This window comes from Populus alba, chromosome 12, assembly GCF_005239225.2.
Source record: "Populus alba chromosome 12, ASM523922v2, whole genome shotgun sequence".
In the NCBI taxonomy this organism is placed as follows: domain Eukaryota; kingdom Viridiplantae; phylum Streptophyta; class Magnoliopsida; order Malpighiales; family Salicaceae; genus Populus; species Populus alba.
The window spans coordinates 10068913-10090092 of record NC_133295.1 but is presented as its reverse complement, the minus strand read 5'-3'; the positions used below and the strand labels follow the sequence as shown (position 1 = coordinate 10090092).

The 21180-nt window shown below is 31.6% G+C and overlaps 2 protein-coding genes across 2 annotated transcripts; both read right to left on the bottom strand.

Moving 5' to 3' along the window:
* Positions 1-3200: 3200 nt before the first annotated feature.
* Positions 3201-5625, bottom strand: LOC118044546 (U-box domain-containing protein 18). The gene has a single exon (XM_035052887.2). The coding sequence runs from the start codon at positions 5518-5520 to the stop codon at positions 3466-3468; it is 2055 nt and encodes a 684-aa protein (XP_034908778.1). The 5' UTR covers positions 5521-5625; the 3' UTR covers positions 3201-3465.
* Positions 5626-14150: 8525 nt separating this feature from the next.
* LOC118044547 (benzaldehyde dehydrogenase, mitochondrial) lies at positions 14151-19296 on the bottom strand. The gene is made up of 11 exons (XM_035052888.2): positions 18846-19296; positions 17860-17994; positions 17573-17715; positions 17328-17481; positions 17020-17249; positions 16516-16605; positions 15710-15883; positions 15492-15629; positions 14955-15092; positions 14803-14864; positions 14151-14689 (listed from the first exon to the last, which is right to left on the bottom strand). Exons 1-11 carry the CDS (start codon positions 18922-18924, stop codon positions 14416-14418), a joined length of 1617 nt encoding a protein of 538 aa, XP_034908779.1. The 5' UTR covers positions 18925-19296; the 3' UTR covers positions 14151-14415.
* Positions 19297-21180: the final 1884 nt, after the last annotated feature.

Sequence of the window (21180 nt, the reverse complement as noted above, 5' to 3'; positions counted from 1 at the left end):
TCTCACTGCTTGGCAATGAAACGAGATGACATCTAAAATTTCCATGTTTTTTTTTTTTTTAGTGTGAGGTAAAAATAAAAGGGCATGTTTTCATAGGGAAAGGACATGGTGTGTATATGCACACTTCCAGTTGGTGGTGTTGGTGCATCAAGACAGATAATTGACATATCGAAATATTTTAATTAGGTTTGGTTGAAATTATGATTGCTTAGTATGCTAGGAGACTCTGGTTACAGGTCAAGATGCTAAACCGCCTCCTGTCTGCCAACTTATCACTCTGTGTTGTTTCCATGGCCACAGAGTGCTTTTGATAAGAAACCATCACGGCTGGACTGGAGCTCTGTTTTTTATTTTATTTTTTTGTCAGACCCGCTATTTTTTGTCAAAAAGGGAGAGGGTTTGAACATTTTTTGATGATAAAATTTGGGAAAAATCAACAGATTTATCATTAAATTTTGGAGCTAGACTCCAATCTAACATTAAACTCGGGTGAACTAATTACGCCGTGGAACTGTGGAGCAATTAGAAAAGTTGAAGGGAGACTAGTTAATAAAACGATAATAAAAAACTGATTTTTTTTCCCGTAATATGGCAAAAGAAATAAAAACAAGGCCCATCGTAGTGCTAGTTGAAGATTAATGTGGTTAGAAATCAAAGGTTACGATAAGGAAATTAAACTAAACTTTCTGAAGGCTTTTTGTTTCTCTTTTCAAGTATGATAAAACCACAGCCATCCATCCTTGTGAGATCACATTAAACCCACACAATTAGGGCAAATCAATCGAACCGACTAGACTGAATTCTAGTTCAAACCATAACCTAAATTTGGGAAAATATAAAGCAAACCAGACCGAATTCTGGTTCAAACCAAACTGGTTCGGTCTAGTGAAATTCAGTTTTTTTGTCATAAAACTGGGAAGTTTAATCCCATCAAATATGGGTTTTTTGGATTTTTTTTTAAATGAGCTTACATTAAATCAGGCTTTCAAATTTTTTTTATTGGGTTTGGTTTATAGACTTTATAATCAAATCATATAAAATTTTCTTGTTAGGTTTAGTTTGTTATAAGGTTTTTTAATCAAATTAGTAAATTGATATTATTATTTTTTTAATTTAACTCTCCAAATTGAACCTTTTATATACATATATATTCAAATGATTCACATCTTGCTATCTTTAATGTGCAAAGAAACTTTTGTCAAATGAAGGCTATGAAAATCCAAATTAATATCATATACAAGAAGCATGATCAAATTTAGATACCTGAAATTAAAAAAGGTGTTTACACTAGAAAAGTTAATATTAGCATAAGAATACATTAGCAACCAGCAATAAATTATCATAAACATTTGACGTAGTTTGAAGAAAAAGTTCTAGCAACAACATCCAATGATAAAATTGGTCTTCTAACATTCCATATCTCATATAAATTCTTATCAATAAATTTTAATGGAATCTTTTTTAAAAGGTAAGCACTGGTTTATATAATATAGCCCTATAAAAAAGAGGAAAGTCTATACAGTTCATCATGAACCATATCATATTCAATAGAATATAATTTTTCCATTTAAAAACTCCATTATATTATGGTGTTTCATAAGGTGTTCATTGTGAGACAATCTTGAAAATTCTTGTTGAAATATTCACCACCTTAATTCGATTGGAGTATATTAATACTCTTTTTAATTTGTTTTTCAACTTCATGTCTGAATTATTTAAATCTTTCAAATGATTCAAGATTTCATCAAATACACATGACCATATCTGATATGGTCATTAATGATGAAACATGTATATCCATCTATGACACGAATTCTTTTTGGTCCACGTACAATTCACTAGATCTTTCACTCTTTCAGTAAAGAGTGTTTTGGTCATCTTACCCAATAAACAAACTTACAAATTTCATATGATTATAATAAAAAGAATCATATATCCTTCTTTATGTAACTTAATGATTATTGTTTAATTGATATGACCTAGTCTAAGTTGCTATAAATGATATGAATACTGATTATGTAGTATGTTCCTTACTATTTATATTAAACATGGCCATTTTAAAATCATGTATATATAAATATAATTTGTACATGTATCGGATCCATAATAGACATTACTAGTGGGGGTGGCCTGCACTACACTATGGGCTAATTGTTTTTGCAATAAAAAATATCAAAAAATACTAATATTCAAAAGCGTTAAGTCTATCTGTAAAGGTAAACCCAAAAGCTTTAGGTCTAGCTGCAACGCCTGACCCAAGAGTAATATTCATAATATTAATTATAATATTAATATTAATAGTAATATTTTTAATATTAATAATAATATTAAACTTATCTAACCAAGTTCTTATAGTATTTTATTCCTTGAAATCAAATTTATGATTTTTTTATAGTAATAATATTTTTTAAAAACATTATTAATGATAATGATAAGAATAATACTATATATTACAAACTTGGGTCTTGCGTCTCAGTCAGACCCAAGTTTCTGGGGTTTGGTTCCCCTAATAATAATAATAATAATATTAAACTTATCTTACCCAAGTTATTATAGTTTTTAATCCCTTTAAATCAAATTTATGGTTTTTCTTTAATAATAATAATTTTTTAAAAAATTTAATAATAATAAAAATAATAACAATATTAAGAATAAGAATAACACTAATAATAATAATAATAATAATAACGATGACGACAATGACAACAACAACAACAACAATAATTTTTTAATTTTACCCTTCAAATCAAATTTATAGTTTTTTTCAATAGTAATAATATTTTTAATTTTTTTTAATAATTATATCAATAATACTAATAATAATGACAATAATATTAATAATAATATTAAACATATCTGATGTAAATTCTTATAATTTTTAATTTCAACATTCAAATCAAATCTACAATTATATTCCAATATTAATAATATTTTTTCAAATTTATCAACTATTATATTAGCAATATTCATTATAATAAAAATAATAATATTTATCGTACCAATAATAACATTCTCAAAACTCATTTCTAGTTAAGTTTTTACATGACTTGATGACGATAATTTTTTTGAGAGAGTTAAAACCGTAATTCTGATGTATTAAAAAATGACTAGGATAGCACTTACAAGTACTGTCTATGTCGCTGTCAGGTTTTGACATTCCTTCCGCTACTTCCATCAAATTTGTCTTTGAAGCAAGAGAATACAAATCGAAAACTCTAACAGAAACTAGTATGTAATCCACTACATCAGGTAACTCTTACACCATCTTATCTAGTATTACAGAAAAGAACCAAAGTACACAGATATCTGGTAAATAATTGATGAACAATATACAGCGGATATAGCAATTAGCTCTTACAAAAACTGTGCTAATTGCATTATACTCCAAGGGAAAAAAATCATCATCAATCTGTAATGTATGTATTTACAAGGACAAAAAGGAATTGAAGGTGCGATGGATAAAAATTACCGAACATGAACCGGTCGTTCACATGGAACTGCTGAAGCATTCATTCCCGAGGAGCTTGTTCCATGAAATTTATGGAGAATTCTTATCAGAGCACGAGCCTTGCTGCTACCATGAGAAGTCCCATCTGTTAGAAGTGAATATAGGGAGCTCATGAGATTATGGTCCTTTGCCAAAATCGCAATCGCTTCTGCACCACCGTTTTTGCATAAACTTAGCAGAACAGTAACGCAATACTCCCTCGCAGTTCTAGATGGCAGAGAACGCAAGATCCTTGGGATTGTAGATAAAGCTGAAGTTTGCAGGATTGTTAATGTCCCATCAACACTTTCAGCTATGATTGCTAAAACTGCTAGTGAATCTGCTATAAGTTCAATGTTATTTGAGGATGACAGGATATCCATCAGCAATGGAACAGAACCGGATGCAAGCACCCTTTGATGATTCGCTGGGTGTAGAAGCAGGCCGAAAATTGCCACGACTCCATTCTTTTTGCCACAAGTGGTCCCATCCTTGATCAGTTCCACGAGAGCTGGAACTACTTCAGGTGTTTCTCCTATCAATTTCCCATATGACTTCACGGAAGCAAGGTAAAAAATTGTGGCGGCTGCCATTTGCTTTGCTTCCAAACTCAGCCCTCTTTTAAGAACTGCAAGAATTGGCTTCAATCCACCGCTCTCGATCATCTCTTTCTTACCACAAGTATGCTTCGAGAGCTTCAGCAGAGCTGAGAGAGCAGTCTCTTGTGCGTGACGGTCTAAAGAAGAGGATAAAAGGTTTATGAGAGGTAAGATTGTGCCTGCTTCAATCAAACAAGATCTATTAAAAATGTTTGATTTTGCAAGAAACCGAATTTCATAAGCAGCCTTTGTTTTCTGCTCACTTGAACCGGAAACCAGCCTTGTTGAAAGAAACCCTGAAAGAAATTTCATCGCCTCTGCTGCAGCAGGACTACCTGGAGAGATAGTCCTGGCTACGTCTCGACTCCGGCTTCCTGATTTGGACGCACAAATGCCTACCTCGGCGAAGAACTGCTGGATCAGCTTTCGAAGAGTGGTGTTGGGAACTAACTCGGTGCTCGTAAGCCTCTCACCTGTTTTCGGACAGGTCATATTTCCAGCTTTGAGCCATCTTTCAATCGAAGACCGATCATAAGTCTGCCCAGTCGATACAGTTACTGGATCAGTCATCAGCTCAAGTGAGATCGGGCATCGAAAATCTTCACGATTTATGCAACTAAGGGCCTCGATGCTGTGCCTGGCATCGCTTTGATCATTGTTGCGATTATTCCATGTCTCAAAAATCACTCCCCTGCAGTAGCTCATTAACCCCAACAAGCTGCTTAGAAATGGAACCTCTCTTTCATCACAATCGGAGCACTGAAAACCAATTTGTTCTTCCAAAAACTTGATTTCCTTGTTACAATCATTCCAGTTCCTAATCTCAAGATTATCAAGAACCCGTTTCATTAAGCTGGAATCAGGCTCAACTCCCATCTGAAAATGATCCAAAACCGAAAACACTTGTTTCGAGGCCCATTCATCTACAGGGTCTGGCTCAAATTTACCCTTACGTGCTTGCTTTGCTATTAATCCAACCAACTCCTTCACTTCACCTCCGACATCAATCAAATTCAATGGCAAAACATCAAGAGCTGTCGCAATTTCTCGAATTGGTGCTCGAAAATGCGTAGCAACTAGTTGACACTTCATTAGAATCCATAACCTTGCACCTTCACGCGTACAATCTTCCAACAAGAACTGGACTTTCTGAAAGGCATGGTGGAGCTCAGAGAAGCAAAGAAGGGCCGAATCAGAAAGAACCAATCCACGGTCCCTTATTTCCTCGAAAAATAGAAGAAGAAGACCGATTTGTCGAATGGCTTCACGGGCATTTTTCCTTTGTGTAGCGAACAACTTTGATTGGTAATTGCATATGTTTTGAGAGAGATCGATCAAAGAGCTGAGAAGGGTTGCTGGGGAGATTCCTTCACAGGGATGAACCGCCGGGAATGTGAGAATCCGGCGATCAGTTTGGTCAAACTTTAGAATCATTTCAAGTGAAAAACAGAGGACCCTCTGTCTTTACTCTGGTTTTGTTCTGTTCTGTTTCGCTTCGGGTGTAGTGTGATTTTCTTTGGGTTGAAAGTGGGAGGAGGATTCGGACGTATATATGAGGGTGGAGTAGCTAAGAAAATCTTCCTGGACACGTGGTGAAAAAGCAAGCGTCTAAGGCACTTGAGCTGACGGCTAGTTTTGACATTCAAAAATGCGAGAACAGGTGGATAGATGGCGTTGGGCAAGTGCTGCTTCTTGGATCCTTGTTATTTATTTGGATAGGGTTGTTGGTGTACGGACCTGTTAGAGTGAGGGGATGCAAGTGGGTCCTACCAGCCGACTCCTTGAAACGTGGCCCAATGATCAGACGACGTGTTGCTTCGAGAACGGGGAGTCAGATTATTCAAAACAATGTAGCATGCAGATGAGATGGCTTGAGATATTATTATTATGACTTATTTCTTAAGGAAAAATGCTGTCCTCTCGGAAGCAGGAAGGAGACTTCTTCATATTAAGACCGTTGGAGTTGAATAGATTATTCGGAGCTAAATCTAGGAAAAGAACAGTGTCTTTGATGTCATTGTTGAAAAACAGTTAGTTTTTGTTACAATTTTTCTATGGGGAGACTTCTTCTTATTAAGACCGTTGGAGTTGATTCGAATTTTCGGAGCTAAATCTAGGAAAAGAATAGGGAATAATTCTAATTTCTAAGATAAGAAATAAATAGATGGATGCATGCAGTTTAAAATATTTATTATTTATAAATACATAATATAATATTTTTTAAAATTTTTTAAATATTTTAACATTATCATATTAAAACGATATAAAAATATGAAATAAAATTAATTTTAAATAAAATATATTTTAAATTTTTTAAAAAACACAGTTTCAATCATCGTTTCCAAATACTATTTAAATTGTGCTGTCAACATATTCCTTGGAATACATTTACTACCTTAAAAATTAAACAAAAAAATTAAATCTTCAAAGGTATGAGTTGGCCAAATAATATTTTGATATTTTAACTAGAAAAGAAAACATAAAGTTAGATACGTACATTATGAATCCATTTTGGAATAAATATTGTGGATAATTTGGATGTATCCAACGCTGTTTCGAATTAAAAAAAAGGAGTTTTATGAACTCAAGCACTATGAAGAAGAATTTTCTACGAATCAATAATTTGGAGCTTGTAAGGTCTAATTAACTGCATAGAGAGTTGTAAACAGAAGACAAGAAGCTGTGGAGTATATACAAACATGCAAGGGTCTACACCAAAGTTATTAAAAATATTTTTTTTAACATGATATAGAATATACAATATAAACTTGAATTATAAAATTATAAGTAAAATATTTTAACTAATTATATATTAATAATTTCAATCAAGTAATAATTAACAATATAACACAATTAAAATAAAAATAAAATAAACAATAGAAAATTCCAAGTATTTTTATTTTATTCACATTGATTCATCTACTTCTTTGATAAATTAACTAATCGACCCACTTACTTCATCATTTACAAGAAATGAGTCCTTTTAAATTTTGATAAACCATTTAACATTAATTACTCAAAGGGTCAAGCATGCCAATTTACAACTTTTATTTTATATATTTGATAGCTAAAACATAGTAATATATAAATTGATATGTTAATAGTTTACATAAGAAATTGTGAAAAATGAATATGTATTTTAATTATACAGAAATAAAATCCACAAATAACTTGTATCGTTAAAAAAATTATAATAATTATACTCAAACTCAAGCATTTGATTATCAAATTGCACAAGTTTTGTAAGATATAAATTTAGAATAATGAAAATGTTATGATACAAATTACCAGAATGCATAATTTTATATTTTTTTTAAATTCATAAAATCGGTCCAATTTTATCGAGTTTGATCGATTTTACTAGTTTTTGAGTTTTAATCCGATTTGACATATTAGATGTATATTGATTCACAAAATCATAAAATTTTAATAGTTAACTTGTTATATATATATATATATTATATATATATATATATATATATATATAACATTTGTTGACACCACTCACTCCATTGTTGTGATTATTAAATTAATTATAATTATAATAAGTTTCATTTATTTATGCCAGCATAATGCTTTAATTTCTTCCGATTGATATTGTAAATCTTGTTCAAACGATTTTGATATATATTGAGTAGCAATGAGAGGCGTGTTTGGTGTAAAATAATTAATTATTATGACCAAACAATTGTAATCGGTGTGATCTAATAAAAAAATAAATATTGTGTGGGACATCTTCTTGAACTTAAGATAAAAAAGTTAAAAATATAAAAAGATATTGATATTTAGTTTTAGAGTAACTAAAAATTTTAATTGGTCTATAAAAATTCTAGATAAAAGATTAATTATATTTAAAAAAAAATTAAAATCATCTTAAAACATTCTACTTGAGATAAGCTCATTTGTGTTTGTTTTAATGGTAAAAATATACCTATTATATTTACATGCTAATAATTTATTTAGAACTGATGTGTTGCTTGTATTGTTAAAGGTAAAGGATACTAAGATTTAAGACAGTAAATTTGAGATCTCGACTTAATAATAAGCATAATCCTCACTCTTTTGCATATAGGCTTTGGATCCGAGAGGAAGGCTATGGTCAATTGTGCTATGGTCCATTTTCTCCTGTGTATGTTCGAAATGGAATCGAAGGCCACCTCTTGCTCCTAATAGGATTATGTGGAATTCATGTTGATCCAAATCAAATATATTTATCAAATCAAAAGGCAAAACATGAAAATAGGATCATGGATCTAAAATCATCTCACTTACCCTTAATTCAGCATCTAAAAAAAATCTAATTATAAATTATAATTTATTAGCTGATTTTGAGTTATAAGAAAAATACTAATCAACAAAAAAGAGGCATGGATGCAAAAATACATTGAAATTTGTTTTACTATTAATGCGATGTTCGAAGGAAAAACATAATTATAATTTACAATTTCTAAGCTAATTTTGAGTTATAAGAAAAACATAAAGCATCAAAAGTAAGAAATGTGAAAATATACACCACATCAATATTTACAATACAAAATGGAAATACCTTAGGTACTAAATATGAGGATAAATCTAAATATGATTTATAATAGCTTGGCCAATTTTAGACTATGAAAAATATAAATCAATGACATGTCAGATAAAAAAAAAAAAAAAAATCACTTATTTATCAAACAAACAAAGATTCATCACAATTCAAAAACCAGTGACACATTAAAAATAATTCAAAATAAATAATACAATGTGTTAAAGATCTGGAAATGATTTTTGGGACCAAAATGTGAATTTTAATGATGGTGTTCATATAGTCTAATTATTGAAATGAAATTAATGAGAACTTCAAAGTATTTTCATCAAATAGGCATTTAGATGTCATTTAAGTTATATAAGACAATTTGAATGTTTTTGCTAGCATATGATTAAATGTGTGTTGGTTTGGATTGCGAAAAAAGAACATTTAACACAAAGTCATGTTAGTGCTGAGAAAAAAGAACATTTGTGTTGAGAATTTTGATGTTTTAAGGAGATTGATGATGGAGACCTAGAGCCATGTTAGTGGTTCATCAGTTGCAAGTTCATCTTATATATATATATATATATATATATATAGTGTATAACACAAAGTTTAAGATTTTCATACTATATATACAACATGCATGGAGGGTATGAAAAAATAGGTTAATTTGTATTTTTGAAATGTCTAATATGGAATTTATTGACCTTGAAATACTTCAGACGCTCTAGCAAGATCACACCATCCTTGATTTAGAAGCTATAACAGACTTGACAGATCGATGCCATCACAAGATATATATAATAAAGAGACTAAAGTGCTTTCCATCAAGAACAAACTAGCTAGTTCATAATCAGTTCATTAAGAAATCATGACTTGAATAGAAGATCCATGAATATTTGGTAAAGAAGACAAGCTCACCTCACCTTAAAGAATGAATTGTCCATTATTGAAAGTGAAATTTGAAAACTTTAAGAAAACGCAAGAGAAGTGATTAAGGATGTCATCATGATTCTTCTTATTGTTTGTTTCTGCGTTTTAAAATATTTTTAAAAAAATTTAAATTTTTTTATTTTTTTATTAACTTTAAATTAATATATTTTTTAGTATTTTCAAATCACTTTGATGTGTTGATGTTAAAAATAATTTTTTAAAAATAAAAAAAATATCATTGGTATATTTTTTACATGAAAAATTATTTGAAAAACAATCGTAACCACACTACCAAACAAGCTACTATGATTATAGTTGTTTTTTCAAATAATTTTTTCGTGGTTAAAATATATACCAATGATTTTTTTTATTTTTTAAAAAATATTTTTAATATCAACACATCAAAATAATTTAAAAATATTAAAAACATATTAATTTAAAATTAATATTAAAACACAGAAAACTTGATCGCTTCGTTGTCTTTTCACTTGTTTCTAGCTAGTTGTTTCCAAGACCAATTTCTCCTCGCTATGGGGACGCCCTCTTCCATTCGCTTAACATTGCACTGTATGTCCTCGTAGTGAGCTTTATCCCATCGAAAAAATCAGACAATTCTTTCACTACGTGAAGAGGGTAGGATGTATGGTCTCAATAAGAAGGACATAGCATATATGAATGTAAAAATATTATTATTATTTTTTTAATGCGGATATCTTGATTAATTTATATATATCTTGATTAATTTTTTAAGATTTTAAAATTAATAATTAGATAAGTCTCTAATAATTTTAAAATTTATAATTAATATTTTTAAAGAATAAATAAAAATCTTACTAGTTGAATATATATTTACGTGGACAGATAAATTTCTAGAATTATGCAGGAGAAAGAATCTTTGAATCTACTTGAACTTCAAAAGTCGTCTTGGTAAGGATTCACATCTCCTGCATGACTTATACCCATTACGTAATCATTATCATTTGTTGATAAAATCTTTGATATTAATTATTTTATTTCCTTGGTTATTTTAAAAAATATTTATATTAAATAAAAAAATAATTTTTTAAATATTAAACATAAAAATAAACGAGTTATTAATATTATGGCAAACAACGCTTGATGTTGACTAATGAAAGGTGTGGCTTGAACGTGGACCAACCATTTCATGACTAATATTACGCGCTAGCTCTCCCTACATTACAATAATTTAGTATTTTTTAATTGAGGTAAACTTTTTTTAATAATATATATATCAGCATCGATTATGAACGTGGAGGGTAATGGGTACATGCACTCTTCAATTCCCAGTCAAGCTTTCAAATCTTAATTAATGGACCCAGAAAGAAAGCAGCCTCTTAATTCTTTGTGTTATTTGCCTTTCGTATGACTTATAAATTAGGTTAAAAAATTAGACTGAGTTATTATGAAAATCATCGCAAAATCAAGACTCTTACGAATATAAAAAAAGGTGGAAAGGTTGTTTTCATACTTACTTTTTTCTTTTTCTTTTTTATAAGAGATCAGAACCAACTGTGTTGATAAGACCAATTAGCGTTTATCTTGATTTTCAATTTATTTATCTTTCTTCTCAAGGAACTAATGACATGTTTACGAGTGTAATTATAGTCATTTTTTTAAAGTATATTTTACTAAATAATATATTAAAATAATATATTTTTTATTTTTTAAAAATTATTTTTAATATCAGTATATCAAAATAATCTAAAAATATTAAAAAATAATTAATTTGAAACAAATTTTTTTTTTTTCAAAAATACTTTCCAAACATAAAAACAAATATAGCCTAAAAGGAGAGGATTGAATTTTCTAAGAAAAAAAATAGTAGTTTTATTTATTAAAAAGACAATTTGATGACTTTCTAAAAAACAAACAAAAATAAAATAGTTACTTGGTTATTAAGGTATCATTTGTTATCATTGTGGTTTTCTATTTTATGTTTTTTTTTTAAGAATTCTTTTATTTTTGTTGAAATATTGTTTTCATTTTTTCTTGAATAATTTCTAGAACTAATTTTTTTTATGTGTATGATATTACATTGTTATTATCATAATTACTACGGTCACTTATCTTCTTCTAATTTAATATTATCACCAACATCATTAATTTCACCATCACTTTCATTAACTTTGTAAATATATTTAAGTTTTTTTTATTATCAGACTCACCACCATTATTATAATAATCATATCATCATTATTTATAATAATCATTATTTACTAATAAAATAACCATTATTGTTGATTTGGTATTACTATAAATATTATTAGCATTTTATTTACTAGTAAAATAATCTATTTAGATCTACTCAGTTTAACACATGAATCCATACACCAAGTCATAAGACCATAACAATCTAATAAAAATCAAATTAAAATAAATTATAAAGCTTAATTTCCAATAAACTCAATATTGAATAATAAAATTAAAAAAAAACAATAAAAAAAGACTCATAACAATGACTCAAGTCAATCTGGGTTGACCTGTTAAACCCACAATTAAGGTCATGAAACCGATATAACTTAATAGAAAAAAAACTAAAACAAAATTATAAAACTCAATTCTTAATCAACCTAGTGTTGAAAGATAAAATTGAAAAAAAAACGATTTAAAAAGGGATACCAAAAAATGACTTGAGTCAACTAGGACTAACACGTCAAGCCTGTGACCCAAATCATGAGATGAAAATAACTTCATAAAAAGTAAATCGAGATAAATTATGAAGCTTAATTTCAAATTAAACCAAAGTTTTAAGGATGAAATTGAGAAAAAAAATCTAATTAGAAAAAAGAAAAAAAAACTCTAATCAATCGAGTTAACTCATCAAACTTGTGGTTCAAGTCATGATTTTGTAGTAATACTAATCTCATTAAAAGTAAATTAAAAAGAAATTATAAAATCTCAATCTCCAATAAATCTAATATCGAAAGATAGAATTCAAATTAAAAAAAAAAAAAAAGAAGAAGAAGAAGAAGAAGAAAACACTATTCTAATTATTATTTTTTTTGTGAAGAATGGTACAATAAATTCTCCTTTCTTTTTAACTTTTTTGTTTTCGTTAATGTTAATGAAATTGTAATTATTGGCTTGTCGGTTAAAATTGTCTTGTACCCTTATTTGTAAAGAAATTTTATTAGGCCTGCTCACCACTATTTTGGATTAATTTGCATGGGTGTGATAAAGAAATAATTAAAATAAATATTGTGAATTATTTTCTAATAAATGACAAGAAGAAATAAAAGAATCAAACAATTAAAAAATATATATTCTAATCATCTAATAAAAAGAGAAGATAAAGATTTCTATATAATTCTTTTTATTTAGTTTCCTAAATTGTCTTGTTGTATAGCTACACAGAGATGATTGCAATTCGTCCACCTATCAACAATAATATCATTCTATCTTATCAGAGCAGGTCGAACGAAGTGACTTTATGCTGCCTGTTTGGCAACCTTACGGCATTCAAGCGGTGCGTTCCTGGAATAATTAAGCAATAAAGATTCCACAGTTATGCTGCCTCCATGTCTGTTGTCTCGAAGAGTTTTTGTGAATCTACCATTGATGAAGTAGCAAGAACTTTGAAATGAACTCAGGCTTTCTATGGCTGAATGATGAATGTGGTGTCTCACTCTACGGTTCGATTCTTAAGGGAACACTTTCTTAGGTGATAGGTATGTTCCTGGCCAACCAATTGAACCCACGGAACAGATTATGTAAAGCCAGCGTAGTAGAATATTTCAATGGCACAATTTCTGGTTTACATGAAATGGAACTAAAATCCTAAAAAATAGATTTAAAAATTTTTCCTAAAATAAACCCAACAAGAACACATTTTGGGCTTGGACTTTATATCTCAAGCTCAAAATACAGTAAGGGAGCCAAGAAAAGTGGACTCAGGCATGGTAGCCCGAGCCTAACACCTAAAGAGCTTGGGCTAGGATATGATGCTCGAGTCAATGCAAGGCACATGCCAAATACCCCGTCAATGTGCTTGGGTTGAGGAGCATGCCCGAGCCCAACATGCTTGGGTTCAAGTAGCGTGCCTCGATGTATTTTTCTTTTTTAATGAGTCTGGATCTAACACTTGCCTGGTATTCTTTTGGGATCCCATGTGGATCCATTAGTCTTATTCCTAAGTATGTGATAGGACTCAGGATGAACTAGCTACAGGTTACATGGCTTTTTGGACATCATCAGTTACCTGTTACCAACCTTCTGAACTTCTAAAAATTAAACCAGATTGCTTGAATTAAAATATCAACTAATTATCTAACGTCTTGAATTTTGATACTCATCAAGAAGCTACATGAAACCTAAGCTCAAAACAAGCACGTTTTCTTAAGAGTAAAATTGATGGTCAAGGTTAACAATGTTGAGAGGGATAGCTAACGCTTGAATTCATGATTATAAACCTGCTGCGAGGAGAGTCAATGCAGGTTGGGTGTTGACTGTTCCGGGATAACTCTTCGGTCTATCTTCCAACTTCTGTTTTGCTGTTCTTTCTACAAGCAGAATTATGGACTGTTTTCATTCTGCGATTCGCTCGTTATCGAGGTGATTGATAGGTTCGCTTAGAGGTGATAGATGTTTTCAAAGGAGCTAGCCGATCAAATGCAGACGAGAAACTGTTGAATATGGGAACTAATTACCTTATGCTCATGAATATGTTTGCCACAATATACTCGACCTTGAAAGAGTGAATTATAAATCGACATGGCAGAACCGATTTTGAGTAATTGAGTACAAAGAAGCTTGTTGTATAATTAAGAAAGTTTAAATTTAGCCCATGATTTCAGACGATCCCTGCATAATTATTTGCCGGTGGAAAGGAAAGCCATAATCATCTTGGAAGGATTTGACGAGCTTTACAACCATGCTGGATTCTTTAATGGAGTGACGACTGCTTTCACTTGCAAGTAGTTATTGAGGCTGTAGATACCCTTTTCCCTGCCTATTCCACTCATTTTATAGCCACCAAATGGAATTGCTGCGTCAAAGACATCGAAGCAATTGATCCATACAGTTCCAACTCTCAGTGCTCGTGACAAGGTGTTGGCAGTGTCCACATTCTGGGTGAAAATTCCGGCAGCAAGACCGTAGCGAGTGCTGTTTGATCTTCGTATTACTTCATCAACGTTCCTGGTGCAGAAGAAGACACGCGTTAAACATAGAATATAAAGACCATCACTGAATTTAAATTCAATATGGCTTCAACTAATTCGACTATCTTTGTCTGTAACATTATAGCTCACTTGAACTTCAAGATGGACTGCACGGGGCCAAAGATCTCATCCTGAGCTATCAACATATCATCCTGTTCGAAGAACAAAAGAAAAAATAAAATTAAGAGTTATTTTGAGACATCTAGTGGGAGAAATAATGATGAAAGTGGAGTTAATATTACCTCAACATTTGAGAAAACAGTAGGCTGGATAAAGTAGCCTTTGGAGCCAAACCTTTGACCTCCACATTCAAGGGTAGCGTTGCTTTCAACACCAGATCTTATATACCTGAGGACCTTCTCAAATTGATCGGAGTCGATCTGAATTTTTCACAGGGTCCATGAACAATATTACTTGATAGCTCTCAACAATTTGTGTGTAAATAATAACCATTAATTGACAGAGGAATATCCCATAACAACTTCCATGTACTCGTACCAGTGTGTATGTTTTACCACTGAGTATTTAGTTATAAGCTTCAGCTAGACTAGCAGTTTCACTCGCACATAGAAAAGAAGGGCCATACTCATCATCTTATTGTGATTGATTTTTTCTAACTCTTAGGTCTAATGTAATGACTAGCACATTCCTCGTTAAACTAATTGTTTCAGTAACTAATTTGGACCTTAAACAGAGTAATGGAGAAACTTCAAATTCCTATAAGATAGCCATTGCTCAATTCTTTCAGTCATCAAATCTTATACGAGGAGACGGTATACCTGAGGACCTTGTTCAACACCCTTCTTGAAGGGATCGCCAACAACGCGTCTTAGAGCACGTGCCTTTGCTTTCTCTACGAACTCATCGTACACACGTTCATGTACATACGTACGAGAACCAGCACAACAACATTGTCCCTGCAACGAGCAAACTTACACAACTAATCAGTGGTTATGCATCAATTGAAGTCAATTCTTTGCATAATCGTTAGACAAACCTGATTAAAGAACAGGGCATGGTGTGCAAGCTCCACAGCCTTGTCAACATCAGCATCCTCGCAAACAATGAAAGGTGATTTCCCTCCCAGCTCTAACGTAACTGATTTAAGGTTGCTTTTCGCAGCAAGTTCAAGTATAATTTTACCAGTTTCAGTTGATCCAGTGAAAGCAAGCTGCAAACAATGCGGTGTATCAATCACTGTGATTCCACAAACATGCTACATGACATATTCTACAGGATTTTAGGTGATTCCAATGATCACAACCAGAAGTATTGGAAATGCAAGCTTCTATTACGACAACGAAAAAACTGGCAATCCAAAAATGTTTAGAAATGAAATCTCTTACAGTGACGAAGAATCGAAATTGGTTGGATATGAAAAGATATAGGTTCTGAAGGTGCACATCTAAATTCTATCTATATAGGAAGGCAGGGTCTTAAGCAGATTCTATGATGCAGTTGATTCATGAGGTGCCAATTCATCTATCAGAGAAAGTTAGACTAGGAAATTAAAAACAGCCACAAGGAAGGTTATGATTCTCATATAAAAATTCATGTGCGCTAGACATTGTCATTGTATCACTGTTACTGTGAAAGTTGTGAACGAAAGTTGAAACAACAGTAAGAACACAAATGGGAACAAAATTTCACTCTCTGAGCCATGCTATACAGAGTGCTAAAAATTCTGTACTATAATGCAAGATCACATGCCATTGATTCAACTTGTGTGGAATATAATTTATCATGAAGTAGAGATTCAATCTCTCTTGAAAGTTGGCAAGATACTAACAGCTCATAAAATACCTTGTCCACATTCATGTGGCTAGCAAGAGCTGCACCAGCACTTGGACCATAGCCAGAAACGACATTCAAAACACCTGGAGGAAGACCAGCCTGCCATGAAAGGAAAAAAAAAAAAATTCAGGCGAACACCATGGTAAAGTATAGAAATTTCACATGTTTCATGTCAGCCATCTTAAAACTATTGTGCAACAGGAATTAGAAAAAAGAATCAAGCATGCTATTTAGTTTAAGGAAACTGCACTGTTCTTCTGCAGGCATAAGATAATGTAAGGATTGCTGAATAATGCAATTATTTCCTTATGCATTGACCTTTTCATACTTAAGTTGGATACTTGAACCCAATTGAGCATCCCACTACTTCTTGAGCTGGTGATGTTTTATGAACTTCTATGATACCTCGTAAGTTCATTGTTTGAATAGCTTTGCTGTTAGCATATGTCATGATAATTCTATTGAGTTCTTATACCAGATATTTATCATGTAACCTTTTGTCATTAATCATACCTCTTGGAAGAGCTTTGCTGCATGGAGAGCAGTCAAAGGTGTTTGTTCTGCTGATTTTAGAACAATTGTATTACCACATGCTAATGCAGGCCCAACTTTCCAAGCAAGCATGATAAGAGGAAAGTTCCATGGAATTATCTGTCCAGCAACACCAATGGGTTCGTGCAATGTTTGAACATAGTGATTACTGTCAGCAGGAACTGTTAGTCCATGGATTTTGTCTGCCCAACCTGGATCATTATAGACAAAAGGAATCAGAAATCCATGGAGACAACAAAATAAGAAGTCAAAATTGCATGAAATCTCACCAGCATAATACCGAAATAAACGTGCGAAACTTGGCAACTCGGATTTAGCAGACTGTTCATAAGGCTTCCCACTATTCCATGACTCTAAAGCTGCAAGCTCATCTCTATGTTTATCAACCAAATCAGCAAACCGCAACATTATCAGTGACCTTTCCTGCCAAAATTCCCAAACGCAAGTCAACTAGCTACAAACAAGACAGCATTGACATTATAATTCACCAGAGAGGCAAAGTAGAAATTGTTACATAAGCACTCATTTTTGGCCATGGGCCCTCATCAAACGCTTTACGAGCAGCAGCTACTGCACGGTTGACATCTTCATTATCACCTTCAGCCACGTGAGCAATCACTTCTCCTGTACGAGGATCGTATGCCGGAAAGGTTTTGCCTACAACCAATAGAAAATAGAAGATCAGCAAGAATCAATGCCTGACTCAACGGATCGGAACCAGTTTTCAAAAGACCAATTCAAGAAGTGCAAATGAAAACTGAAGGAAAATAACACACTAATGTTCAATGAACCAAGAACTACCAGATGCTGCATCAACGAATTTCCCATTGATGAAATGCTGAGTGTAGCTAATTTGAACAGGTGGAGTGATTGGTTCCTCAAGTGCCGTAGCAGTGATAAACCTGTAGATGCTCCTTCCCCTGCTGGGATTTTTTCCTGAGGATCATATCAGAGACATATAAACTAATCCTGACAACCATAGATGTCGAAAACCAACAAAAAAAAAATGTATATATAAAAAAAACATGATTGGAACAAAAACTAGAAAGTATCATTGCATTCCCATGCACAGGAAGGAAAATGAAAAGCAGGGCCTGCATTAAGTATTGAAATTCCACCTCTCTGTAACCAAGAGAGAGAGAGAAATGCACAAAGTTTTTCCTTTTACTTATAAGTTGTGTTCTTTATTCAGTATATGCTCTCAGAATCCTCTTTTGACTGTTGGTATCTATTTATCCCCAAAGTCAAAGGGAGCCACCATGGATAGAAATATACTGCTTGTAAATCATCATGTAGTTAAAGAGATATAGTATGTTGAATTAAGAAAAATTAAAAAATGGAAAAAAACAACTCCTTTTTTTCTCCCAAGTTTCTGATTTAAGGTCTATATAGAGACTTGACACCCATTTTCCAGTTTTAATTGTAGAAAAAAATATTTGGCTGTTTTTTTGTGCAACACCTTCCAATCAGATGAAAAGAGTTGTGGAATAAATTCTCCAAAACTTTTTGTTCCATGCTGAATCTTCTTTAGACTCGAAAAAAGAAAGATGAACACAGATATCCTTAGAACTCATGAATCAGATAAAGAAAAACACTTTTAACCAATTTCTTTTTCCAGTTCTTCCCCACCTTAACCTCTTGGCAACCAACCTAAGGCAAAAGGTACCTCCAAAATTAACTCACCCGTAAATGGACAGCATAATAAAAAATAAAAAAAAAACCTTTGCAATAAAATATCATCATCTAAACCAAGAAAAACGAAAAGAACAGAAATGAAATAACAGTACCTCGAGACAAAAGAAACGAAGCAGAAGCAGAAGCAGAAAGAGAACGAGAGAGCAAGGAAGATATCCTGCGAGCTGCCATTACTACTTCCACAGTCAGGCCTCAGTACACGTAACAACCACTTCTTTTCTGGTTTCTCTAGAGAGTATATAAAAAAGAAAGAGGAGCCAGCTAGCTAGGTAACCTCGGTGTTGTGGCTTAGGCAGACGTTTGCATAAGATTACTAGATAAACACACTACGGTTTTGTCTTGTTCTTGATTAGCTGTCTTTCTAAAACGTTCTATCTTCCACCCCAGAGCATAATAACAATTATATATTTATATGTTGTGTATCACTATGATTCGTATGATATCAAGGAGAGGAGGAAACAGAAACTGGTGTCCTTCCTATAACTAGAACTGGAAAGAGACGTTGTTTCCTTTTGTCGCCACCCTAGTGGTCACCTCCTCAGCATCATTGCCGATTCGGATGCTTGTGCTCTTTTAATTTGGATTTGGGCTAGTTTGTTTTGTATGGTGTAAAATATAAATCATATATTTTTAGGTTGTAATCTAATTAAATAGTTATTAAATTTGCTTCTTAAAATTTATCAATTTAAATTCTTAAATCTCAAAATCATTAAAGAATTACATGTTTAGCTTCAAGATCCATGAGATTAATTAAGATACGCGTTTTAAATTAATAAAAAAAAATTATAAATCATGTGATTGAATAAAAATAAAAACTTGAAACAATATGAAATGGGAAACAACACTCAACCTAACCATAGAAATTAAACTGTACAAATTGAACAACAACAAAGGATATAAATGACAAATCACGAATAAAAGCTTTTAAAACTAGAAAGAGATGTGGGTTGCTTTTGTCGTCACCCTAGTGGTCACCTCCTCAGCATCATCACCGATTCGGATGCTTGTGTTCCTTTAATTTGAATTTGGGCTAGTTTGTTTTGTATGGTGTAAAATGTAAATCATGTATCTTTGAGGGGGGAATTTAATTAATTAGGTTTTTGGATTTGCTTAGTTATCGGTTTGAATCCTCAAATTTCAATATCATTAAAGATTATATATTCGTTAACTTTAAGATTTGTTGAATTGATTGAAAGACCGGTTTCAAGTTAATAAAAAAAAATATAAATCATGTGATTGAATAAAAATAAAAATTAACTTGAAACAATGTGAAATGGAAAACAACACTCAACCTAAACAGAAAAATAAAATTGTATAAATTGAACAATAACAAAAAATATGAATTACAAATTACGACCAAAAGCTCTTAGAACTAATGGAACTCAATTTTTCTTTAAGCATGCTTCTCGTTATCCTATCCATAATTTGAATAGGTTAACACTAGATTATTTGCTCGTATTCAAGGGTTGGATTAAATTTTTTAATATAATATATTTTGAATGATATTTTTTAAAAAATACTAGTATATGATGATATGGTAGATAATAATTTATTTTAAAATATTAAAATGATATGATAATAGATTAATATGTAAAAACTACTATGCTTTTACCCTCCCATTTCCAGCCTAAAAACCTCCACCAATCATGAAACATAAAATAATGTCAATCGTCCATCACAATTTGCAAACCAATAATAATCATTCCTTCCACGTATGCTTGTATTCAACTTTAAAAAGGTCTATGCTGAAGGGCCCTCTCATCATGGTGAATATATATAAAAAAAAAAAAAAAATTATCTCAACTATCATGGAGTAGGAACCACTGGACATGTCCATTTGCTTGAAAGTCTTGAAAAGGCATAAATACTATAGCTGCCATGATTTGGGTCAGGGAAAGAATAATTAAATAATCCTTACGAAAAGACATTTATATTAATGAGTTTTGGTTTTTGAATGCATAATAATAGGTTTTGGCATGATTTTGGTTTTTGAATCAAAAAACATGTCACGAGCATATCAAAAGTGGATCTAATACAAATATAGAAAAAGACATTTGGTATTTGAAACCAGACAATTGCTTATCAATGCCTTTTGGTTCGAGGGTTTATTCACTTCTATGGAGAAAGAATGTTGTGGATAGAGATAGATAGATGGGAGTGAGAGTGAAATTAAATAAAAAAAAATGAAAATTGAGTTGTTGAATAATAAAATTGAAAAAAAAAAATCAATTAAAATTATATAAAAAATATTAACCAAGTCAACTCAGTTCAACCCGTTAAATATGATCATGAGATCAGGATAACCTCTTAAAAAGCAAATAAAAAAAATTATAAAGCCTAGTTAAAAAAAAATATTCAATTAAAAAATAATCCAAAAGATAAACAAAGCTAATATGAGTCAACTTGCCAACTTGAATCTTGGGTCGT

Coding starts and splice junctions, on each gene's coding strand:
- LOC118044546 (XM_035052887.2), bottom strand. CDS start 5,520: ATGATTCTAAAGTTTGACCAAACTGATCGCCGGATTCTCACATTCCCG.
- LOC118044547 (XM_035052888.2), bottom strand. CDS start 18,924: ATGGCAGCTCGCAGGATATCTTCCTTGCTCTCTCGTTCTCTTTCTGCT. Junction 17,250..17,327: donor TTTATTTCGGTATTATGCTG/GTGAGATTTCAT, acceptor ATAATGATCCAG/GTTGGGCAGACAAAATCCAT. Junction 14,690..14,802: donor CAGTCCATCTTGAAGTTCAA/GTGAGCTATAAT, acceptor CTTCTGCACCAG/GAACGTTGATGAAGTAATAC.